The sequence below is a fragment of the Daphnia magna genome, linkage group LG7 (assembly GCF_020631705.1).
Source record: "Daphnia magna isolate NIES linkage group LG7, ASM2063170v1.1, whole genome shotgun sequence".
NCBI classification, from domain to species: Eukaryota; Metazoa; Arthropoda; class Branchiopoda; order Diplostraca; family Daphniidae; genus Daphnia; species Daphnia magna.
This window is the reverse complement of record NC_059188.1, coordinates 11,863,424-11,881,961: the sequence shown is the minus strand read 5'-3', so window position 1 is coordinate 11,881,961 and position 18,538 is coordinate 11,863,424. Positions and strand designations below refer to the sequence as shown.

At 41.2% G+C, this 18,538-nt stretch overlaps 2 protein-coding genes across 4 annotated transcripts in view; one reads left to right on the top strand and one right to left on the bottom strand.

Moving 5' to 3' along the window:
- LOC116926475 overlaps positions 1 to 18,538 on the bottom strand; it is a 33,220-nt gene that overhangs the window by 13,126 nt on the left and 1,556 nt on the right. The gene's annotated exons all lie outside the window — the stretch shown is intronic.
- Positions 1,674 to 18,525, top strand: LOC116926476 (uncharacterized protein YMR317W). Its single transcript, XM_032933375.2, has 7 exons — positions 1,674 to 2,675; positions 11,615 to 13,427; positions 13,969 to 14,100; positions 15,983 to 16,173; positions 16,792 to 16,935; positions 17,054 to 17,178; positions 17,245 to 18,525. Exons 1-7 carry the CDS (start codon positions 2,458 to 2,460, stop codon positions 17,370 to 17,372), a joined length of 2,751 nt encoding a protein of 916 aa, XP_032789266.1. The 5' UTR covers positions 1,674 to 2,457; the 3' UTR covers positions 17,373 to 18,525.

Below are 18,538 nucleotides of genomic sequence, written 5' to 3'. Positions count from 1 at the left end.
AACGTGTCTCGTCCAGGCAACAACGACAGAACAACAACAAAATAAAAAGCCGGAGGAGAGGGCACGGTCGACGTCATTCAAAGTAGGTTACAAAGAGAGAGAGAGAGAACTTGAGTGAGTGGTGCAGAGAGCTCCTTCGGGTTCACCTGAAACGACCAAGGTGTGTGTCTGCTTCTCGTAACACTGAAAGACGTAATTATGCACGCCGTTCAAGTGGATAGCGAACGGTAGGGGAAGAAAAAAAAAATAGACGTAGGAAAAAGATTTTTTTTCGTGACTTGATAATCGACGCCGACGAGGATCGCGAGACAAACGCAAGTGAGAGAAATCATGCAAAAAAATTAGATCTTTGTTGTAGGGAAACAACAACAAAAAATAGAACTCTCTCTCTCTCTGTGTGTGTGTGTTTCTAGTGGCTGTTGTTGAATGAAAAGTGCCGGGGCCAACACACACACACCGAAAAAATTAAAACAACAAAAACTGAATCGGACGACGAAAGGAGAGCTCCATCGCCGTCTCTAAATCTTTTCGAATGTATATAATATGTACATACGTAATATGCCTTGAACTATTTCCTAAGGGGAAGCGGGGTTCGATAACACTTGCTCGCACATTACACATTACAGGATTGTTTATTTTTAAAAAATAAAATGAAACTGGTTATTTATTGCATAAAAACGTAAAACGTCATTCCGCCGCACAAAGACCCGCTTCTTTTAATCGGTAATTATTTTGAAAAGAAATATGCATTCCTCTATTTGATTCGAGGAGGTCCGATCTTTTAAAAATAAAATAAAATATCGGGACCTATACATAATAGAAATATTAAGAGCGATCGCGTGCTGCAGGCAATCAGCCCATCCGTGAACGGTATCAGCTAGTTCGTTATGCGAAAGAGCAATAATTTACGATCTTATTTTTTTGGGGAGGTTTTAACTCTTCCTTTTCCTTTTAAACGATGATTGCTAGTCACAATCACGACAAGAACAAGAACAAAAACAAGGAGGCACCTATTTCAAAGTGAAAGTGTCGTTGTCGGCTATGGAAAGTTCGAACCACGACGATTGCGCGCGCGCGCGAAGGCGGCCTCTTTCTTTTCTTTTCAATTTAGACACGGCTGACGAAAAAAAAAATTAAAAGAGGGGAGGAATTAAAATGTAGACAATTCAAGACACCCGACAACAAGTTGAATAAAATCGAATTTTGTAGGTTAAATCACTAAAAAACGCAAGCCTACGGTCTTTTTATTTAGCCTGTTTAGTTATCATTATCATCGTATGCTAATTTCGGCGCGGCGGATGAAAAGGAAGAAAATACATAAAGCGATCAAAGCCCCGCAACCAACATTTTTTAAATGTTGTCATTCTTCTTTTATCTGCTGGAATAAAAAGAGAAGCTAACGGCGACAAGAGTCTACATTCAACAAAAAAAAAAAAGACGAACGTAATTCTTAATTGAGATTAAAGGGGGAAAAAAAGATATTCACGATTGATCGACGTAAAAACAAAACACACGCCGATCGATTATTGTTCCAAGTTAACGAGAAATGGAAAACAGTCGACTGGGTGAGTCGACTAGCCGAGTCGACTCACAAAGTCAGGATTTAGAAGAAAAAAGAAAAACTAAGAAGGAGAAACGAAGTGTGCGTGAGTGAGAGACTATACAAGGTAGGGGCCGGCACAGGTGGAAGCTCAGTTGTCGATCGACACGTGACCAACTTCCACCACCATCTCACCAGTCCCGACAGAAAAACTTAAAAGTTCGGACACAAATTTCACGTTTCTTTTTTTTGTTGTTGTTTAGTTTGTTAAATTCCTACGAAACGAAATACGACAGAGAGAAGGAAGGCACACGCGCAAAATCAACAAAACTCTTCGCAAAAGACCCAGCACAGGGTCGATGGCCAGGGGTTTTTCATTGAATTACTTCAATTGCCGTGAGTGAATGTTGTGTGCTTAGTGTCGGTGAAATATCAAAGACTTTCTTCTTATTATTTATTTATTTTTTCTCCAAACGTCGCCCAATTTTTTCGATTTAAGAAAAAAATTCGTACAAAAAAAAAAAAAAACGAGGGGCCGATCGTCTTGAAGTCGTTAAAAACGGGAGGAAGAAATGGATCATTTGACACTGTCGTCCAAATCATCGTCGCTTTAATTATCCCCTCGTCCGGTGAGTGTCAAGTGCTGAGTGCAGCTGTGCCTGTGTTTGTGCTGTACGGTCTGTCAAATGGACCCGTCCACTTCATAATCGACATTTCAATCCGCAATTTGTTGTCTTCTTCTCTTTGGCCAGTGTCCCAACTGTTTCTTTCTTGTTTTGTTTCAAACAATTCAACAACAAAAAAGAAAATCAAAATCCAATTAGGAAAAGAAAAAATTAGAAGAAGCCAGAAAAAAAAAAAAATTCCAAAAAAACGGACACTGTCAGAACATCGACGGAAGGAAAACGTGAGGCGACATGAAGTGGATGATGGCGGCAGGACAGCAGCGGCTGTTGTTGCTGTTGGCTGTGCTGGTTGTCGGCTGGTCGGTGCCCCAATGCGCGGCCGCTAAACGGGGCAACGCAACCGGAGCTGCAACATCATCGCATCGGCCAAGAGCAGCGACTACGAAAACGACGACGACGACAACATCGACGACAACGACACCCTCCACCATTACACCCGATGATTGGAGGTAAATCATTTTGTTTTTGTTGAAACCACCTCACACATTTGGAAAGAAACGGTTGACCTAGTGAATCGTGTCGAGTCATTCGTATTTGAGTAACCAACGGTAGCTCTCGTCTGCAGCCCTTGACTCTCCACAGAGTTTCTATGGAAGAGCCTCTCTTCATAAACGAAATGAAAAAATAAGACACAAAGAAAGAAAAACAAAACCGGTGGCTAAAAAAATTTAAGAAAAATACCTTTCACCGATGAAATTGAACAATTCCATGGTGCGTTAAAACGAAAACAAAAAATCAGGGAAAAAGGTTTCGATTTCATTTTTTTTTTTCCTTTTTATTTAGAACCGGGACGAAATGACCGCAAAACTGTGTTTTTATTTCATTTCCTAATATTGAATTTACCTTATGATTTCCTTAAAAAACGATTGCGGTGCGTTCACTTTATCCGTTCGTTTGGTGAACTCGGGAAAAAAACAACAAATGAAACTCTCTCTTTTTTCAGAGGGAAAGTTAAAATGACCGTCCCTTTAAAAAAAAAATGTAATTTCGCACTTGACGGTCGGCAAGAATGAAAAACAAAAAGAAGCGCAAAGTTATCAAATGACGCCACACGATTAGAACAAATCAGAAGGTGCATATCGGTCAATCCCATGCGCGGTTTCCAGTTTCTTTTGCCTTCAAACTTGGCCTGTTGTGAATGTTGTGAATAAATAAATACTATCGTATAAAATGCTTGAATGGAAAGCAAACTGGCCAAATGTGGTGTGTCCAGGCGATTGACCGAGTTAAATGGCCAAGAAAAAACCAAACAGCAGCAGGTGTGTCAATGTCTCGAAACGAACGCGCGTTTCTTTTCTCTCTCTCTCTCTCTCTCTCCTTCTTTTGAAATCGAGCAAAACGAATAGCAATTGTTGTTTAACATGAAAAACACAAAAATGGCGAGTCAATCGCTTGTTTTAACGCAAAATGCTCAACAAACTTGAAGAATTGTTGCCACCCATTGACACAAGAGACAGTTCGACGTGTGTGTTCAAGCGCTTGCTGAAACCAATCGCTTGTTACGCGTGCCCTTATTAATCACCGACTTTTTCTTTTCCCTCTATTTGCGAGATCGACTGTTGGTCAGCCAGTTTTTTTTCTATTGTTTCTACATCAAAGCAAATGCGTCGACCTTGTGCGGCACACGCAAGATCGGCCAATCACTTTCGACGATGATGGAATCATCGACCGCAAACGATTTTGTTTTCAAAACAGCACTCGATCGCTTTCTATGTTAGAATGACGTAAGGTGTTCCACCGGCCTTTTGATTTTCGAGTTCAAATGCGGCTCTCTCACGACCGACATTCTCACAGTGTTGGGGGATAGCAAAACAATGCAAACTATTTCAAATGCCTTTGTTTGTTTTGTTTTTTTTCCCAAAATAAAAAGAAAACAAATCCAGGCCAAACAAATAATAACAACACGTTTTTCTCTGTTCGGCCCGACCATCTTAAAAAGAAAGACCAAATTGCGCATAATAAATCTGCAGGAAAAGGCAAAAAAAAAAAAAAAACAAGCGAAAGGAAAATGGAACAAAGGGCCAGCGAGACAATGAACCCCTCCATTTCTTACATACGATCCTTCAATTTGGACTGATTTTAAGCTGCGATTATTGCCGAACAATTAAAAATGATCAGCGGGGGGGAGGCCTTTTGCAATCGCACATCGACATAATGGATTGGCCTTGTTGCAAATTTTATATTTAAAAAAAAACAAATGACAAACAATGCAGGTGTCTCATTTGTTTGGCTTTTTTTTGTTTGTCTTTGAAAAAACAAAAAAACGGACGCAAGAGGTCGTCGTCAATGAAAGTCAATGATGGGCGCGGTCGACGCATTTCTTTTCGCAATTGGTTCCGAGTCTGAAACGTGTGTCACGCAAACCACTTGTTGTTGAGACCCTCTGGGAAACATGATGCGGTCGGCAACACAACAAAAAAGAAGGGAAAATTTAATTATTACAAAAAAAAATAAAGAGGGGGGGGGTATAATATAATCACACAAAACGATTCTGAAAGTTCAAAAAAACAAATGAAGGCGGGGATTCAAAAAAGAAAAAAGAAGAGTGAAAGTTACGATTACCTAAACACACCCACTACCTTCAGCGATGGGGGTAAATTAGTGTTCAGAAAAAAAGAGGGGGGGGGATTGAAATTTTTGCTTCTTCTTTTGATTGAACGGGCGCTCGAGATGGGAAAGCGGCCGCCACCACCAAATTACAAAAGCGACCACACAATCTTTTATAAATAATTTTTTGTTGTGTGTGGGACATTTCATTTTTCTTCTTTATGTTTGAAATTGCCGCCTAGAGGCGCGTCAATACGAACCGCACCTTTTATATTAGCACACGCAACAAACACCTTTTTTTATTTATTTTATTATTATTTTTTTTTTTTTTAGGTTATTGATCTGCAAAATGTTGGAGGGGGGTGTGTTTCGGTGGTTGTCTTATTTCACGAGAAATCGATTCCATTTGTTTTTCTTTTAAATTTGTAACTTTCGCGCCATTCATCAAAAGTGAAAGATACACAAATAAAAAATTCCTCGTCCGATTAAAAACCAAACAAAACAAATAAAACAAAAAAAAAAAATGTTTTTGTACGGATGGCCACTCGCTCAATAAGAACTAGAAAGGAACGACACACTACGTGACAAAGTATAGGGCCTCCAACTAAATACATTCACGATACGAAAAGGGTCGGCGTGTTTGTTCCGTGTCGGATTCCAACTGATTTTTCAAATCATCAAATCCGAACGCGCATACACAAACAAAAACAAAACAAAAAAAAAACTTTTTATTCATACAGCGCCGACGTGCGCCCTAAGGGACATTCTTGAACAGACTTGTGATGATATTTGTCATCCTTGTCATCGCCTTTCTATTAACACACAAGGAGAGCGGGAAAGCACCAAAAAAAGATGAAATTCAAATCTTGAAGAAATTCAAAGCAAAAAGGGAAGAAAAAAAAAAAAAAACCTGTTGGGTCTCTACGGGAGCCATCAGCCAATCAAAGAAAACTTTTAGAGTCCGTCACAGACTTGCAGACAACAAACAACGAAAATAAACAAACGTTTGAGATTTTAATTTTTTTTTTGGGAGGGAGGAGTTTTTGAGAGAAAAAACAAAACAAAAACGGCTTCTTTTTGGGCCGTCCCGGCAAAGACCGAGGAAATTGTTTCGTTTCTTTTCTGTTCAACGTCACGCAATAGCATCACTAGAATTATTATTTATTTTTGTTTTAAAGGCAGGACAGAAATGAATGTTTCTCTCCTTTTGCCTATCGCTTTTATTTATTTTTTTTCAAGATATGATGGACATGTTTTCTCACTCGATTGGTCGATTCAAACAAGACAAACTCCAGTCCCCATTTAGAAACATTTGGACTTGAACGAACCCCTTCCCCTCATTTTTTTTAAACTACTGCCAATCATCGAATCACTTTGGAAAACTTCTTTTGCCTATCTCTATTCAAGACATTCCATCCTCAAATGAAAATTCGATAAATGAAATTGTTTTTTTTTCTTCTTTCGCTGTGATGTACACACGTAAGCAACACACGCCTGGGACCGACTCGGTGCCCCCTTTTTGCTCGATTTGGTCAAGTCACTCTCTTTTTGTTTTGTTTTTTTAAATATTCTTTCCTTCTCTTTTTGCCCCTCTCCAATGTAGAGTCGTCTCTTCGTCGCTCTCCCTTTATTTTATATATGTTTTTTATTATTTTTTAAAATAAACATATACCAAGTATGTGTAACGTGACCCTCATCAATCGTCCACGTCCGGATTGGGCTGTAATTCCGGAGCAGGGCAAAACAATTCTTTGATGTGTGTCTCTATGTCTGCCCCTTTCTTTTTCTACACGTTTTGAACTATTCTAAACGACGGCTAAAGAAATGGGGGATAAAAAAAAGGGAAGAGAAGAGAGAGAGAGAGAGAGAGAGAGAAAAGCAGTAAGAAGAAGAACGCTTTCTTTTTATGGTTGGAGCCACCATTTTCTTCCGACAGGTTTTTTTTTCTTTATTGATCAAGTAGACACACACGCGATTGGCATAGAGCATAACGCAATCATCTTAAAGCTCATGCGCGCGAGTGTCTCTCTTTACTTCGCTCGTTTATGCGATTCTGATTGGCCAAGATGAAGAAGCTTATCAACGAGAGAAAGCTTGAAAAAAATAATAATAACTTGATGCTCTTTCGTTACTCAAATCGAATAAATCAAACGAGATTTTTGCAAACTTCTTGTCCTTGAAAAAATGTGTCAACATGCGCACCTGCTCCTCACACCACCCAGGTGAGATTCGCTCTTTTCCCCTTAAAAAAAGAACAAAACAAACAAGAAGAACATCAAAATGGCACACCTTTAAAAACAAAAATGTTTTTCCCTTTCCTCGTGAAAGGTAAAAAAAAAAAAAAACCAAAAAAAAACCGATAGATATTCAACAACATGCGGCGGGGCTTTAAATTTTTCTTCTTTCTTTCGTGTGAATAAAATTGCCACCACCGACTGAGCGCAAGAAGAGAAAGAACCCCGAATAATCATCCCGAAAAAAAAAAAAAAAAAAAGTTTATTCCTTTTTTCTTCTTCTTCTTCTCTTTGGTTTCTCGTTTGGAAATGAGCCAAAAAAAAAAAAAAAAAACGCGCAACATCACTTTTTGGGAGACTCCCCACCTTTTGCGGACGCGGATATGCATCGGCCAAAATAAACACCCTACAGCAGATAACCCGACGCGCGTGTCCCGTTGTCTGCTAACCTGAATAAATAAGTTAACCAATAACAGCCGGCCCCCATCTTCCTTGGCCGTCGTCTTTGATTTGATTTTTTTTCCCGCCTTCTGTGGGTATCGATCGAATGGAATGAAATTGTCGCGCATGGCAAAGAAAATGAAAAAAAAATCAGCAAAAAGAAGAGAAATTGCGGATGTGTCTGAAGCCCCTCAAGAGATTGCCTTTGATTTTGCTTTTGTTGGCGGCAGCGGCACGGACCGAATTGGATATGAGCGAATCTCGTTACACTGACCTCATAACACAAAGGAGAGCCGAGTAGAGAGGGCAACAACAAGGAGAGAAAGAAAGAACGAGCCCAAAAGAAGAAGAAGAAGAAGGAGAGAACGGCTTTTGCAGCACTGGGCCCCCCCGGTATGCAAATGAATGGTCTACTCTCTTCGTTCGTGTGTCGGGTCCCCTCCACCTCTGTTACATACGCAAAAGAAAAATACACAGACAGAGACAAGGTTCTCTTTTAAACGCTTGCAAATAAGAAGCCACATATGTTGAGAGACGCGAAGAGGAAAACCCAAGTTCAATGGCCGACCGACAATCACTTCCCAACCCCCTTTTTTTTTGCGGCCATTTTTATTCCTCCTCCTCCTCCTCTAACAAAATCGCGATAATAAGACTCCCTTGTTAGACAGCAAAAAATGATTTCCAAGAAAGAAAAAAGAATCGCTGCTGTTTTGCATGTCGGTGTTTGATGGTCATCGGTGATTGTGTCAATCACTTAAAGCAAGAAAGAAAAAAAAAAAAGAAAATGTTGAGCTTGTCTCGGGGGTTAGATGTCAATTATTATTTAAAAAAAAAAGGCATAGACAGAGAGAGAATGTCAAACACGATTTTGTGTGTGATTGACTCTATCTGTTTCTTCTTCTTTTTTCAAGTTTTTTTTGCTCTTTCAAGTTGCTCAACTTTTGAAATATAAAAGGGCCGCTGCTTGCAAATAGACGACACTGATGGCCTCTGTGTGTTAGAACCCGTTGTCTACTACCGACGAACCATCTAAGGATTCCCCCCCATTATGGAACGACGCCCGCCGACGAGGCCATAAAGTGACCGTTTTCTCTCTCCTTTTCATTTCTCAACAAAATATTTCTCTCTTTAAAGCCAAAAAAAAAAAAATATATAAAAAAATAAAAGAGCAACTCGGCCAAAAGGAGAGAAAGAGCTGGTCGATGTTGCACTGCTAGTTATTTATTAATTTATTTAGCTCCGTCTTTTCATTTAAAAAAAGAAAAGGAGCTGCCGTTTTGTGCTCACGTTCGTTCCTCAAATTTGTTCGTAGGTGCCGGTTGGCGGGTACCAGGGCGCCGATGACTAATTTTTGTTTTCCTTAAAAAGAAGAGAGAAAGAAAAAAAAATTTTTTTTTTTTTTCAAAGTGGACGCAAAAAAAAAAATAAAATAAAACAGGAAAGAAAAAATAAAAAAAAAAATTCTGACAAGAGAGAGAGAGAGAAAGAGAGTCAGGGACATGGACGGGCAAAAGACCACCCGTTGAGAGATCGAGTGATGGATATAACTGATATGTTGTATAACCCCCCTGAATTCACCATTCTCTCAATCTTGATCAAAACGTATATTCTTTTTAAAATAAAAAGAAAGAGAGTCAGAGAGAGAGAGAGAGGTGGCGCTATATTCTGTGTGTGTGTGTGTCTGTGTGGATTAGCGGATTTTCATTTTTATTTTGGCGAAATATGTGAGGCGCTCGTATAAGAAAGAAGAAAGAGAAGGAAGATTTCTCCACCTTTTGGTAGATGACCTCTTGCCAACCAAAGCCAGCTGTTATTATTAGTGTCGGAGAAAAAGAGTGTTCTTTCTTTCAGAATTCAAAGAGAAACGCCAAATAAATAAATAAAAATGAAATAAACATTTGGCCATTTTTAGTTTTTTTCTTCAAAAAATAAAAACGACAACGAAAAATGGCGACCGGATGTCTGAGATGGTAGCCAAAAATGAAAGAATAACAATTTAGAAAGAAAAAAGAGGGTCTGCGTAATAAAAGTAGCAACGTGGCTCTGTGATCAATTGAGAAAAGAAGAAGAAAAATCGAACAAGACAAGATGCCATTTGTTTCGGTCGCCATCGGGCCGAAACGGGCCAGCCCTGAAAAAACAACACGATGACGTCACGAAGCCCAGACGAGTTCATTCGCCCCTAGATGATGATTCCCACCTTCTTCTTCCCCTTCTTCTTCACTATTCATCAACTCCTTCATTTCATTTTTTTCTTCCTTTCTCCTGCTGACCGAGTTGTTGCCTCACACACACACAGCAACCGTACAGTCAGTCCCGTTGGTCGGCGTGAAGAGAAGAGGAAGGAGTCGTGTCCCTAACACGTCGCCCGTTTCTCCCGAAGAAGAGTGGGTTATCAGGTTGAGGAGAAAAGACACACACACACACACCTACAGAGAGAAAGAGGTTGTCCCTTCCCGATTTTTCTTTAACACGCACGATCAAAAAGAAAAAAAAGGCTTTTGCAACGTCACCTGAGACTTTGTGATCATCGCGTTTTTTTTCGTCCCTTCATTCCCGTAATGCGCGAATGACATTGTGCGTCTAGGTATTTTAAAAGAAGAAGAGGGTACCGTACAAAAATATTACGTCCTACATTTTGTCACGACAACAACACAACATGGCGGATGGATATCAATGCGCAGTTGCTCAAGAGCCTAAAAAAAAAATATGTTTTTGGCTCTCCATTTCTTTCTTTTTTTTTTAAATTAGGTATTCACGTCTGGCTGTTGGACGGGGAAAAAAAAAAAAATTTTATACGCCGTGAAAGTGGTCAGACACATTGACGCCTTAGCGTCGCCGTCGTCACCCGTCCTCTTTCCCTTCTCTCTTAACATTTCATGAATGGGACATTTAAAAAGGAAAAAAAAAAATGTTTAGAGAGGCGACAACAACAACATGCCACGGTAACGCTAAAGAGAGATTACGGGAATAAGGGAGTGGTCATTCGGGGTTTGTGTCCTTAAACGGTGGAACAAAACAAAAACTCTGATGCGTGCATCTAAAAATAAAAGACGATCGCTAACGATCGAGAAAGATATAGAAAATAAAAATAAAACAAGGAAAAAAGATTTCGCCTATCTGGTTGGGCTTAACGATTCTGATATTCTCTTGTTACGTCACACTAAAAAAATCGAAAAATAAAATTTTTTTAATTTATTTTTTTTTTTTAAAGAAGAAAACAAAAAGGGGCAACTAACTCGCCGACGAAATAAAAAAAAAACGTTGAAAAGGGAAACGAAAAGAAAAAGGAAAGAAGAACCTGCCCAATTTCGTTTAGTTTTTTGTTTTTTTATCGGGTTCCCCGCTAATTGATTGATTGTCGTGCGATAGAAAGCGCCAAAGGTTAAATAGAAGAAGAGAATGTTCTCTCTCTGTTTCCTCCTCTCCCCCCCCCAAAACATGGGAGAAACACAATATAAAATAAATAGACAGTACGTCATAAGATTTGTTGTTGTTGTCGTCGTCTACCGTATGCATATTTAAAAGGCAAAGCAAAGTTTGCCACTCTCTTCTTCCGACCAATGGCAGCCATCCTCAGAACTGGCTCTTTTACACATGCAGCCGACAACAGCAGCAGCAACAACAACAAAATTGTTAACCAAACAAACCCAAGACTCGACTTAACCTATTTCGTCTGGCATTCACCTGCCATCGTCTACTGAAAAATAATTAACAACAACAAGGGGAAAACAAAACAAAACAAAAAAGTCAACTGGGAAAACGAGAAACAACTTGAAACGATCGTTCACTGATCCTCACACAAATAAATTCAAAAAAAAAAAAGGGAAAAACTTTCGAAAAAAAAAGGAGGAGGAGGCGGATCAGGCCCATCCTCCATCTTTTTTCCACCTCCCGAAAAAAAAAAAAAAGACTATTGTGACAGAATCACGCGCCGTGGCGCCCGTTATGTTAAATATTTGACTTGGGTCGATAACAAATGAGGTGAAACATGAAACACTCGTCAATCCTCCCACCTTTTTTTTTGTTCTTCTTGCCCCTCACGATCCGTCGTCGCTTCTCTTTCACGACTGATTTTCTCTTTAAACAAACCCCCCCCCCCCACCGCAACTCATTTTGTTTGTTTTTTTAATATTATAAATATTTTTATTTTGATTTGAAAATAGGGATCCCTACGTCTACAGCCTGTTTGAAATCACTCTGTCTGCCATCGATTCGAAATTGCGACGGGTGGACAGCCTGGAACGCAACATGGAAATGATGCTGGCCAAATTGAACGAAAACAGCGCCCGCTCCGACGCCATTTTGACTCAATTAAAAGTCATGGACGGCCGTTTGAACAAATTGGCGTCGACGTCGGCCTCAGCAGCGCCAGCACCGACGGGTGGCCGCAGCAGTGGCGCTGCTGCAGCCAACGCAACGACCACATCGGGCTCGGATCGCACGCAATCCGATCGCGAGTACAGCCTGGAGCCACGCATTTTGGCGCTGGACGAAAAGGTCAGCCAGATCGGCTCCAAACTGAACGTGCTCACCTACCAGCTGGACTCCAACAGCCTTCTGTGGGCCGGCCTGGCCAACTACAACGAGACGGGCAGGGCTGGAACGGCGTCCGACGATTACGTGTCGTCGAGCAGCGAGCAGGCGCGCGCCTACATTTCGCTGCCTCAAATACGCGCCGATAAATTGATTGACCGCAGGGGATCCGATTGGAGCGCCAACGGCGAGGAGACGGAATCCATCCGCACGACAATGGCCAGCATGGACCGGCACCTCAAAATTTTGATTGAGCTCTTCTCAGAGCAGATGGACAAGATGATGGGCGCCGTTGCCGACGTGCGCAGCGCCGTCGTCACGTCCCATCACGATCCGTCATCCGCATCATCACTCCTGCTGACAGCGGCCGAAAATCCCGTCCTACTGGCCAGCGGCCGCCCTCCCACCAGCGTCGGCGCAGTCAGCAGCGCCAAACTGGACCAACTCTACCAGAAAATGGCGCCGCTGCTCGACGTCTCCGACAAAATGGACCAGGTCTGGAACGTTCTGATCGAAGCGAAAAATACCGTCGACTCGTTGGTGCCCACATCAGAGGCCCTCTTGTGGCAGACGCAGCGTCAGGAAAGGGCGCTGACCGACATCCACGCCGAAGTCAACATCAAAACGAAGCAAATCATCGACAATTTGAATTTGCTGCAATTGGCGCGAGATCCGCAAACACCGTTGGCAGGTGTCTCCAGCAGCACGACCAGCACGAGCACGACGAGCACGAGCAGCACGAGCAGCAGAAGCACCGCTGCGGGCGCTGCGGGCGCCACCAGCAATTTGACCAAACGATCGAAAAGCGACGTGCACGACGCCGGCGTCATCCTGGCCAACAAACCGCAAGAATCGCAACAAGTGTCCGTCACTTTCAAGCAGACGTCGGACATTCCGACTAGCCGCGGGGTTGTCGGAGGGTCACAGTCCGTCATCCGCGCCCAGGAACTCTCTCCTGGGCCGGTCGTAGCCGCCGTTCTGGCCGCAGCCAAATCTTCCACCACAACGACATCGACGACGACGCCCTTGCCTCATTTACTTCCTCCACCGCCAGAGGTTGTTCCCATTCCATCGGATATTATGGACAGCGAGTTTTTGCACGACGATCCCATCGTCGTTTTAACGGCCAATCAAACATCGGCCGGACCGTCGTCTAACGGCGGATCTGCTAAGTCGGGCGACAATAAAAAAGCCTTGTCGCTTCAACCATCGACAGCGTCCGTCTCGGCTGCCGCGGCGGCCGTCATAGCCGCCGCAGCCACGGCCAATACATCGACGACGACCAGCAGGTCCGTCTTGCTGCAGCACATCGTTCCGGCCGGCCCTACCGAGCGTTCTCGCATCCCAAACAATTCAAACGTCATTTTCCCGTCGGTGAAGAACAAACCGGGTTTCACCAACACCACGTTCTTCTACGATTACACGACTCCGCAAAACATTCGGGTGAGTTGGAATTTCATCTTTTTTTTTCTTTTTAACTTTAAATGTCCCCCACCCCACAACAAAAAGTTTTAAGAGAAAGCCTTTTTCGGGATTTTTCGTTTGACCGTACATGGGGTATTCCCCCCCTTCAATCGTTATTATTTATATAGACTTTGTGTGGCAGAATAAGAATGGATCCATCGGGTTAAAAGATAACACAGATGGCGTCATATCTCACTGGGCAAAAGAGGAACGTAACGGCAAACGCCCAGGGGCTTGTGCTGCCAGCCTATTAAACAAGTCAACACCCTTGAGTTCTTTCTTCTTTTTTTTCTAGGCACAAAAGAAACTGTTTTTTAAAAAATCTAGGACAAGACTTTTTTTTTCTCTCTCGTAATGATAACATCATCTGCTGCACACACTTTGTCTTTATCGCATCCCCAAAAATAAAAATAAAAATTTTTTTTAAACCGTTTTCTAGACTTGATTGACAACTGTTTTTCTACCTCTGTTATCTAACACGAGCCAAACTCGATAAAAATTTTTTTTGCTTGAATTTTAGGGCTACTCTTGTGCTGAATTGAAAGAGCAAGGACTGACCAAATCGGGCATCTATTATCTACTCATCCGCGGCACAAGTTTCTGGTACATCAAGGTCTACTGCGACATGGAAGAAGCCAATGGTGGATGGACGGTAATTGATCCACTTCATTAATTCTCTTCATGCCAGAAAAAAAAAACAGTCACGACCCACTTCCAAATCGAGAAAGAAAAAAAAGAGAGGACTTTATCAAGTGAAACAAGATCCGTTGAACGTATCGAAAAGAAAAGAAACAAACCAGTTTCGACGGTATCAACCAACACAAAAGGGGATCCTCTCTAAGAGCCAATCGCGTTGCAACAGGAGGTTTATTACCACACACCGAGAGAAAAAGTTAAAAAAAAAAAAAAAAGGGTTAGTGGAGTAGTGTAGAGTCTATGCGTGTGTTGAACCGGTTCTTCTTCGGGACCGAACAGCACGAAAGAAGAGGTGCGGATCACTCATCCATCAACACATATGGACGGTGGGGGGGGATAGACCAAGCAAAAAAAAAAAAGAGCTTTTCAGTATAATATATTTGAAGTTATTGGTGGTTGGGTGTATATAGTAAAGTGGGCGGTTTGTGTAAGCCAAGTCAGGTGTGTGCAGTTGCCGACAGAAAGAGAAAGACGCCAAAGGCGGCCAACTTTGTGTGTGTAAACACACGAAGATGCAACACACACACACACAAGAGAAAGATAGGAAAAAAAACACACATTTTTCTTGTGTAACTAGTGAGGCCGCTCTTTTCTCTCTCTCTCTCTCCTTTTCTTTATACAGGTGAGAGAGAAGGGTTGGGCTAATGACCCTCACGTCTCGTTTTCACCAGACAAACGAATGAATGAAACTTGAATTTTTCTCTTTCTTTTTTTGGGGGGGGGACTGCGTCTGTCTGGAAAGAGAGCAGTGAATGTGTCCTAAACACTAGATCAACATGACCGAGATGTCCCTTTGCTCCTTTAGAAAGAAACGATGGGAATTACAGTTAAAGAAAAAGAATCGGGTTCACAAGACGCACACAACAGAAACGGGCGGCCATGTATGGAGAAAGTCTCGACTTTCTGAGCTCCCTCATTCTCATTGGATTCAACACACATACGTTGCATACAGATGGATATCTCACTCTACAAAAAGGAAAGAAAAAAAAAAGAACATTTTTTGCTGCCCAAATCGATGGGCATTTCCAACTATTTCTTTGTTCCTATTTTTTTCGATCGAGTAGGTCAGTGCGTGTGTGTTCCCCGACAAGTTTTTTTTTCCCTTTTCTTCTTACATTTCAAAGTGACGGGAACTTGCCCACAGAAAAAAAATACTGGAAAGTTTACTTCATTTCACAATTGGGAAGTTTTTATATTTCGCTCGATGTGTGTGTGTCGTCTTCCAATTAGATAGCCATTGATGTGATTCGTCTATTATCTCCATGACCGGTATTAAGTCACAAACACAGTCAGAAAAAGGGAGAACGAGAGAAAGCTGGTCATCCTTTTCATCTTCTATTTCTTTTTATTCAAATCAAATTAAAAAATAACAACATTTCTACTTGTCGATGCCCCAATAGTTCTCCCCCCATGTAAAACGATTAGGGATTTTCACAATACTCTATCGCAGCAGACATTTGAGACACTATACGGAAGCCGAGATATCAAATGTTTTCTTATTTTTAAACAAACAAAAACAACTGGCACACGCTTCGGAGATATGGTGTCTCTCTTGTGTGTATCTACACACAGAGATTTCAAACCAGAAAAAAAAAAAGAGGTGAGAGATCGTGGCATTACACGCATATCGCCGCGTCATCGCCGACAAACAAAAGAAAGGCTATCATGTCGGGATATCGGTTCCGCCAGTTTTTCTTTAACCAACGAATAGGTGTTTTGTGTGTTTGTTTGCGTAAAAGAGTTGTTGGAATTCGTCGGATCGCTGATTTCAATCACGATTTTAATCCCTGTCTCCCTTTTTTTTTTTACGTGTTCAAAACAAACAAAAAAATATGCAGGTAATTCAAAGAAGGGACGACTATGGCGGAGACAACCGGGAGAATTTCAACCGAGACTGGGACGATTACAAGAGCGGCTTCGGCGATCCGGATCACGAATTCTGGCTGGGCAATGAAAACATTTACATGCTGACAAACGCTGAAGATTATTCATTGCGAGTTGAACTCGAAGATTTCGAAGGCAACAAAAGGTAAACCGATTATCTTTAAAAACTAAACTAAAAAATATCTCAACTATTTCCAGCAGAAATTCCCTATCGGGAAACGATAGAACAAAAAGAGGTAAACAGGTAAAAAAAAAAAAGTTATGGCTTTTTGAAATGAAAAATGGCCGCGCCCTACACCGGCCACCGACCACAAAAAAACCAATTTCTAATCCGTAAAAGAAAATTTAAAGAAAATGAAAAAACGGCATTTTTTTGAAAAGTAGAGAGAAAGACGAAACCAAACAAAAAAATGAATGCCGAATTTACATGGAACGCTCGCCAGCAGCTCTCCCTTAGATTGCGTCATGTTTCAAACATTAACGACTGTACGAAAAAGAAAGAGATAGAAAAAAAGAAGAAAGACGGCTGATTGAATATGGCAGATTTTCACTCGTCGACAACGACTGATAATCAGCTCGTTAAAATGTTAATTTCATTGCCCAAACAAACGGCAAGAGGCCCGCATCAGGGTGTCCCTTCTATTTTCGTTCGACTACAAGAGACAACAAGTTTTCATGTCTATAAAAAAAAGAAAACCCGACTCTATTCGATTTTGAAAAAAACAAATACTTGATTCGATATTTTTTTTTTTTGCTTGTTTAGGTACGCCGAATATTCGAGTTTCAAATTATACTCGGAGAGGGAACAATACAAACTGGAGATTGGCGGCTATACGGGCAACGCTGGAGACTCGCTCAACGATCCTTGGTACGGTTCCAATTTGAGTCCGTTCTCTACGTATAATCGGTAAGGAAAGAGAAAAAAAAAGGGAAACAACTTTCTCTTGTTTTGCTCATCGGTCGTAAAAAAAAAAACGAAATAAAGATACGAATACTAAATGGAAATCCGATTCAAAATATAAAAGGGACAACGACCGATCTAGCCTCAACTGCGCCTCTATGCTGAAAGGTGGATGGTGGTGGAAATCGTGCGGAAGAGGACTCAACGGCATCTACCTGACCGACCCTCAAGATCTTACAGCCAGACAAGGTATCATAAATTATTTGAATTTTTTTTTTTTTTTTAACTTTAACGTGCGTGTTTTGTTTTCTGCAGGGATCGTGTGGTTCCGCTGGCGCGGTTGGGATTATACTCTCAAACGGGCTACGATGATGATCCGACCGCGACATTATGGCAAAGAACCGTCGATCAACAACCCTCAAGAGAAAACAGCTTCGGCATAGTTACACACAACTATGTTGGTTTAAAATCCCTATCCATTCTCCAACTTCTCAACGTGAAATTACAGTAAACAACAAAAAAAACGAAAAAAAATTTACCACACCCATCAAAAGGCAAACAGTCATTTTGGTCGATCGATAAACCAAAACCTCCCCCCCCCCCCTTCACAGCTGCAGTATTAGAATTTTTTTAGCCACTCCGCAATGATCAAGTCATGATCACACCAAAACAAATTCCGTTTCTCAAGTAATAGCACTACCCCCTGCCCTGTTTGAGCCACTGTTTGAGAGGAGGTGGCTAACTCGTTCAACACATCGAGGCTAAAGTTTTAAAAAACAAAAATCCAGAAAAGAAAAGAAAAAAAAAACACACCAAAAAAAAATGGAAAATTTCCGTACATATAATTACATACACAACATGTCCAGAATGGACAGTAACGCTCGCTCTGGAGGAACTTATCGTGTAAATACCTATTATTTTAAAATAATATTTTTCTCCGCCCCTTTCTCCTTTACTGCCCAAACACCGAAAGAAACAAACAAAAATGTTGTACACCCTACCCCGAACACACACTGCCCTCCAACTTGCAGTATAGAGAACTACCCAAGAGATTTGAATTTTTTTTTTCATCAAGTTTTTTTTTTTCTTCTCTCAAAGTGAAAGAAAAACTCCCATCTCTGAAACAAGATGATAATTATTACTTTTGAATGCTGTCAACGACACACACCCCACCCCTCTCTGTCTCTCTGATTGTCAATTTCTCTTTTTATTTTTCGTTTTGATCGAGATTTTAAAAAATTCGGTTTCACTTTTTTCTCGTCTTCGATAGTATGAAAAAGCCATGTAAACGAGGTCTCTATCTCTGTCTGTTTTTTTAATTCTTCCGTTTTACTTTTTCTTGTGAACCAAAAAGAAAAAAAAAGAAAAAAAAATCCTGTAGCTGTTAGTCCCCATGGTGAGGAGGTTTGCAAAGTGTCATCAACACTCGTGCAGTTTTCTTGCGTCCACATTCTCATTATCTTTATCTGTTTCTCCCATTTTTTCTTTCTCCTATCTCTCCCCCTATACCAAACGGGTGTTTGAAATCACGTGCTGGGCACTTTTTTTTGTGGAATCTTCCAGTTGATATATAATAAACATTATAATCTCTCCAAACAGAACATTTGGG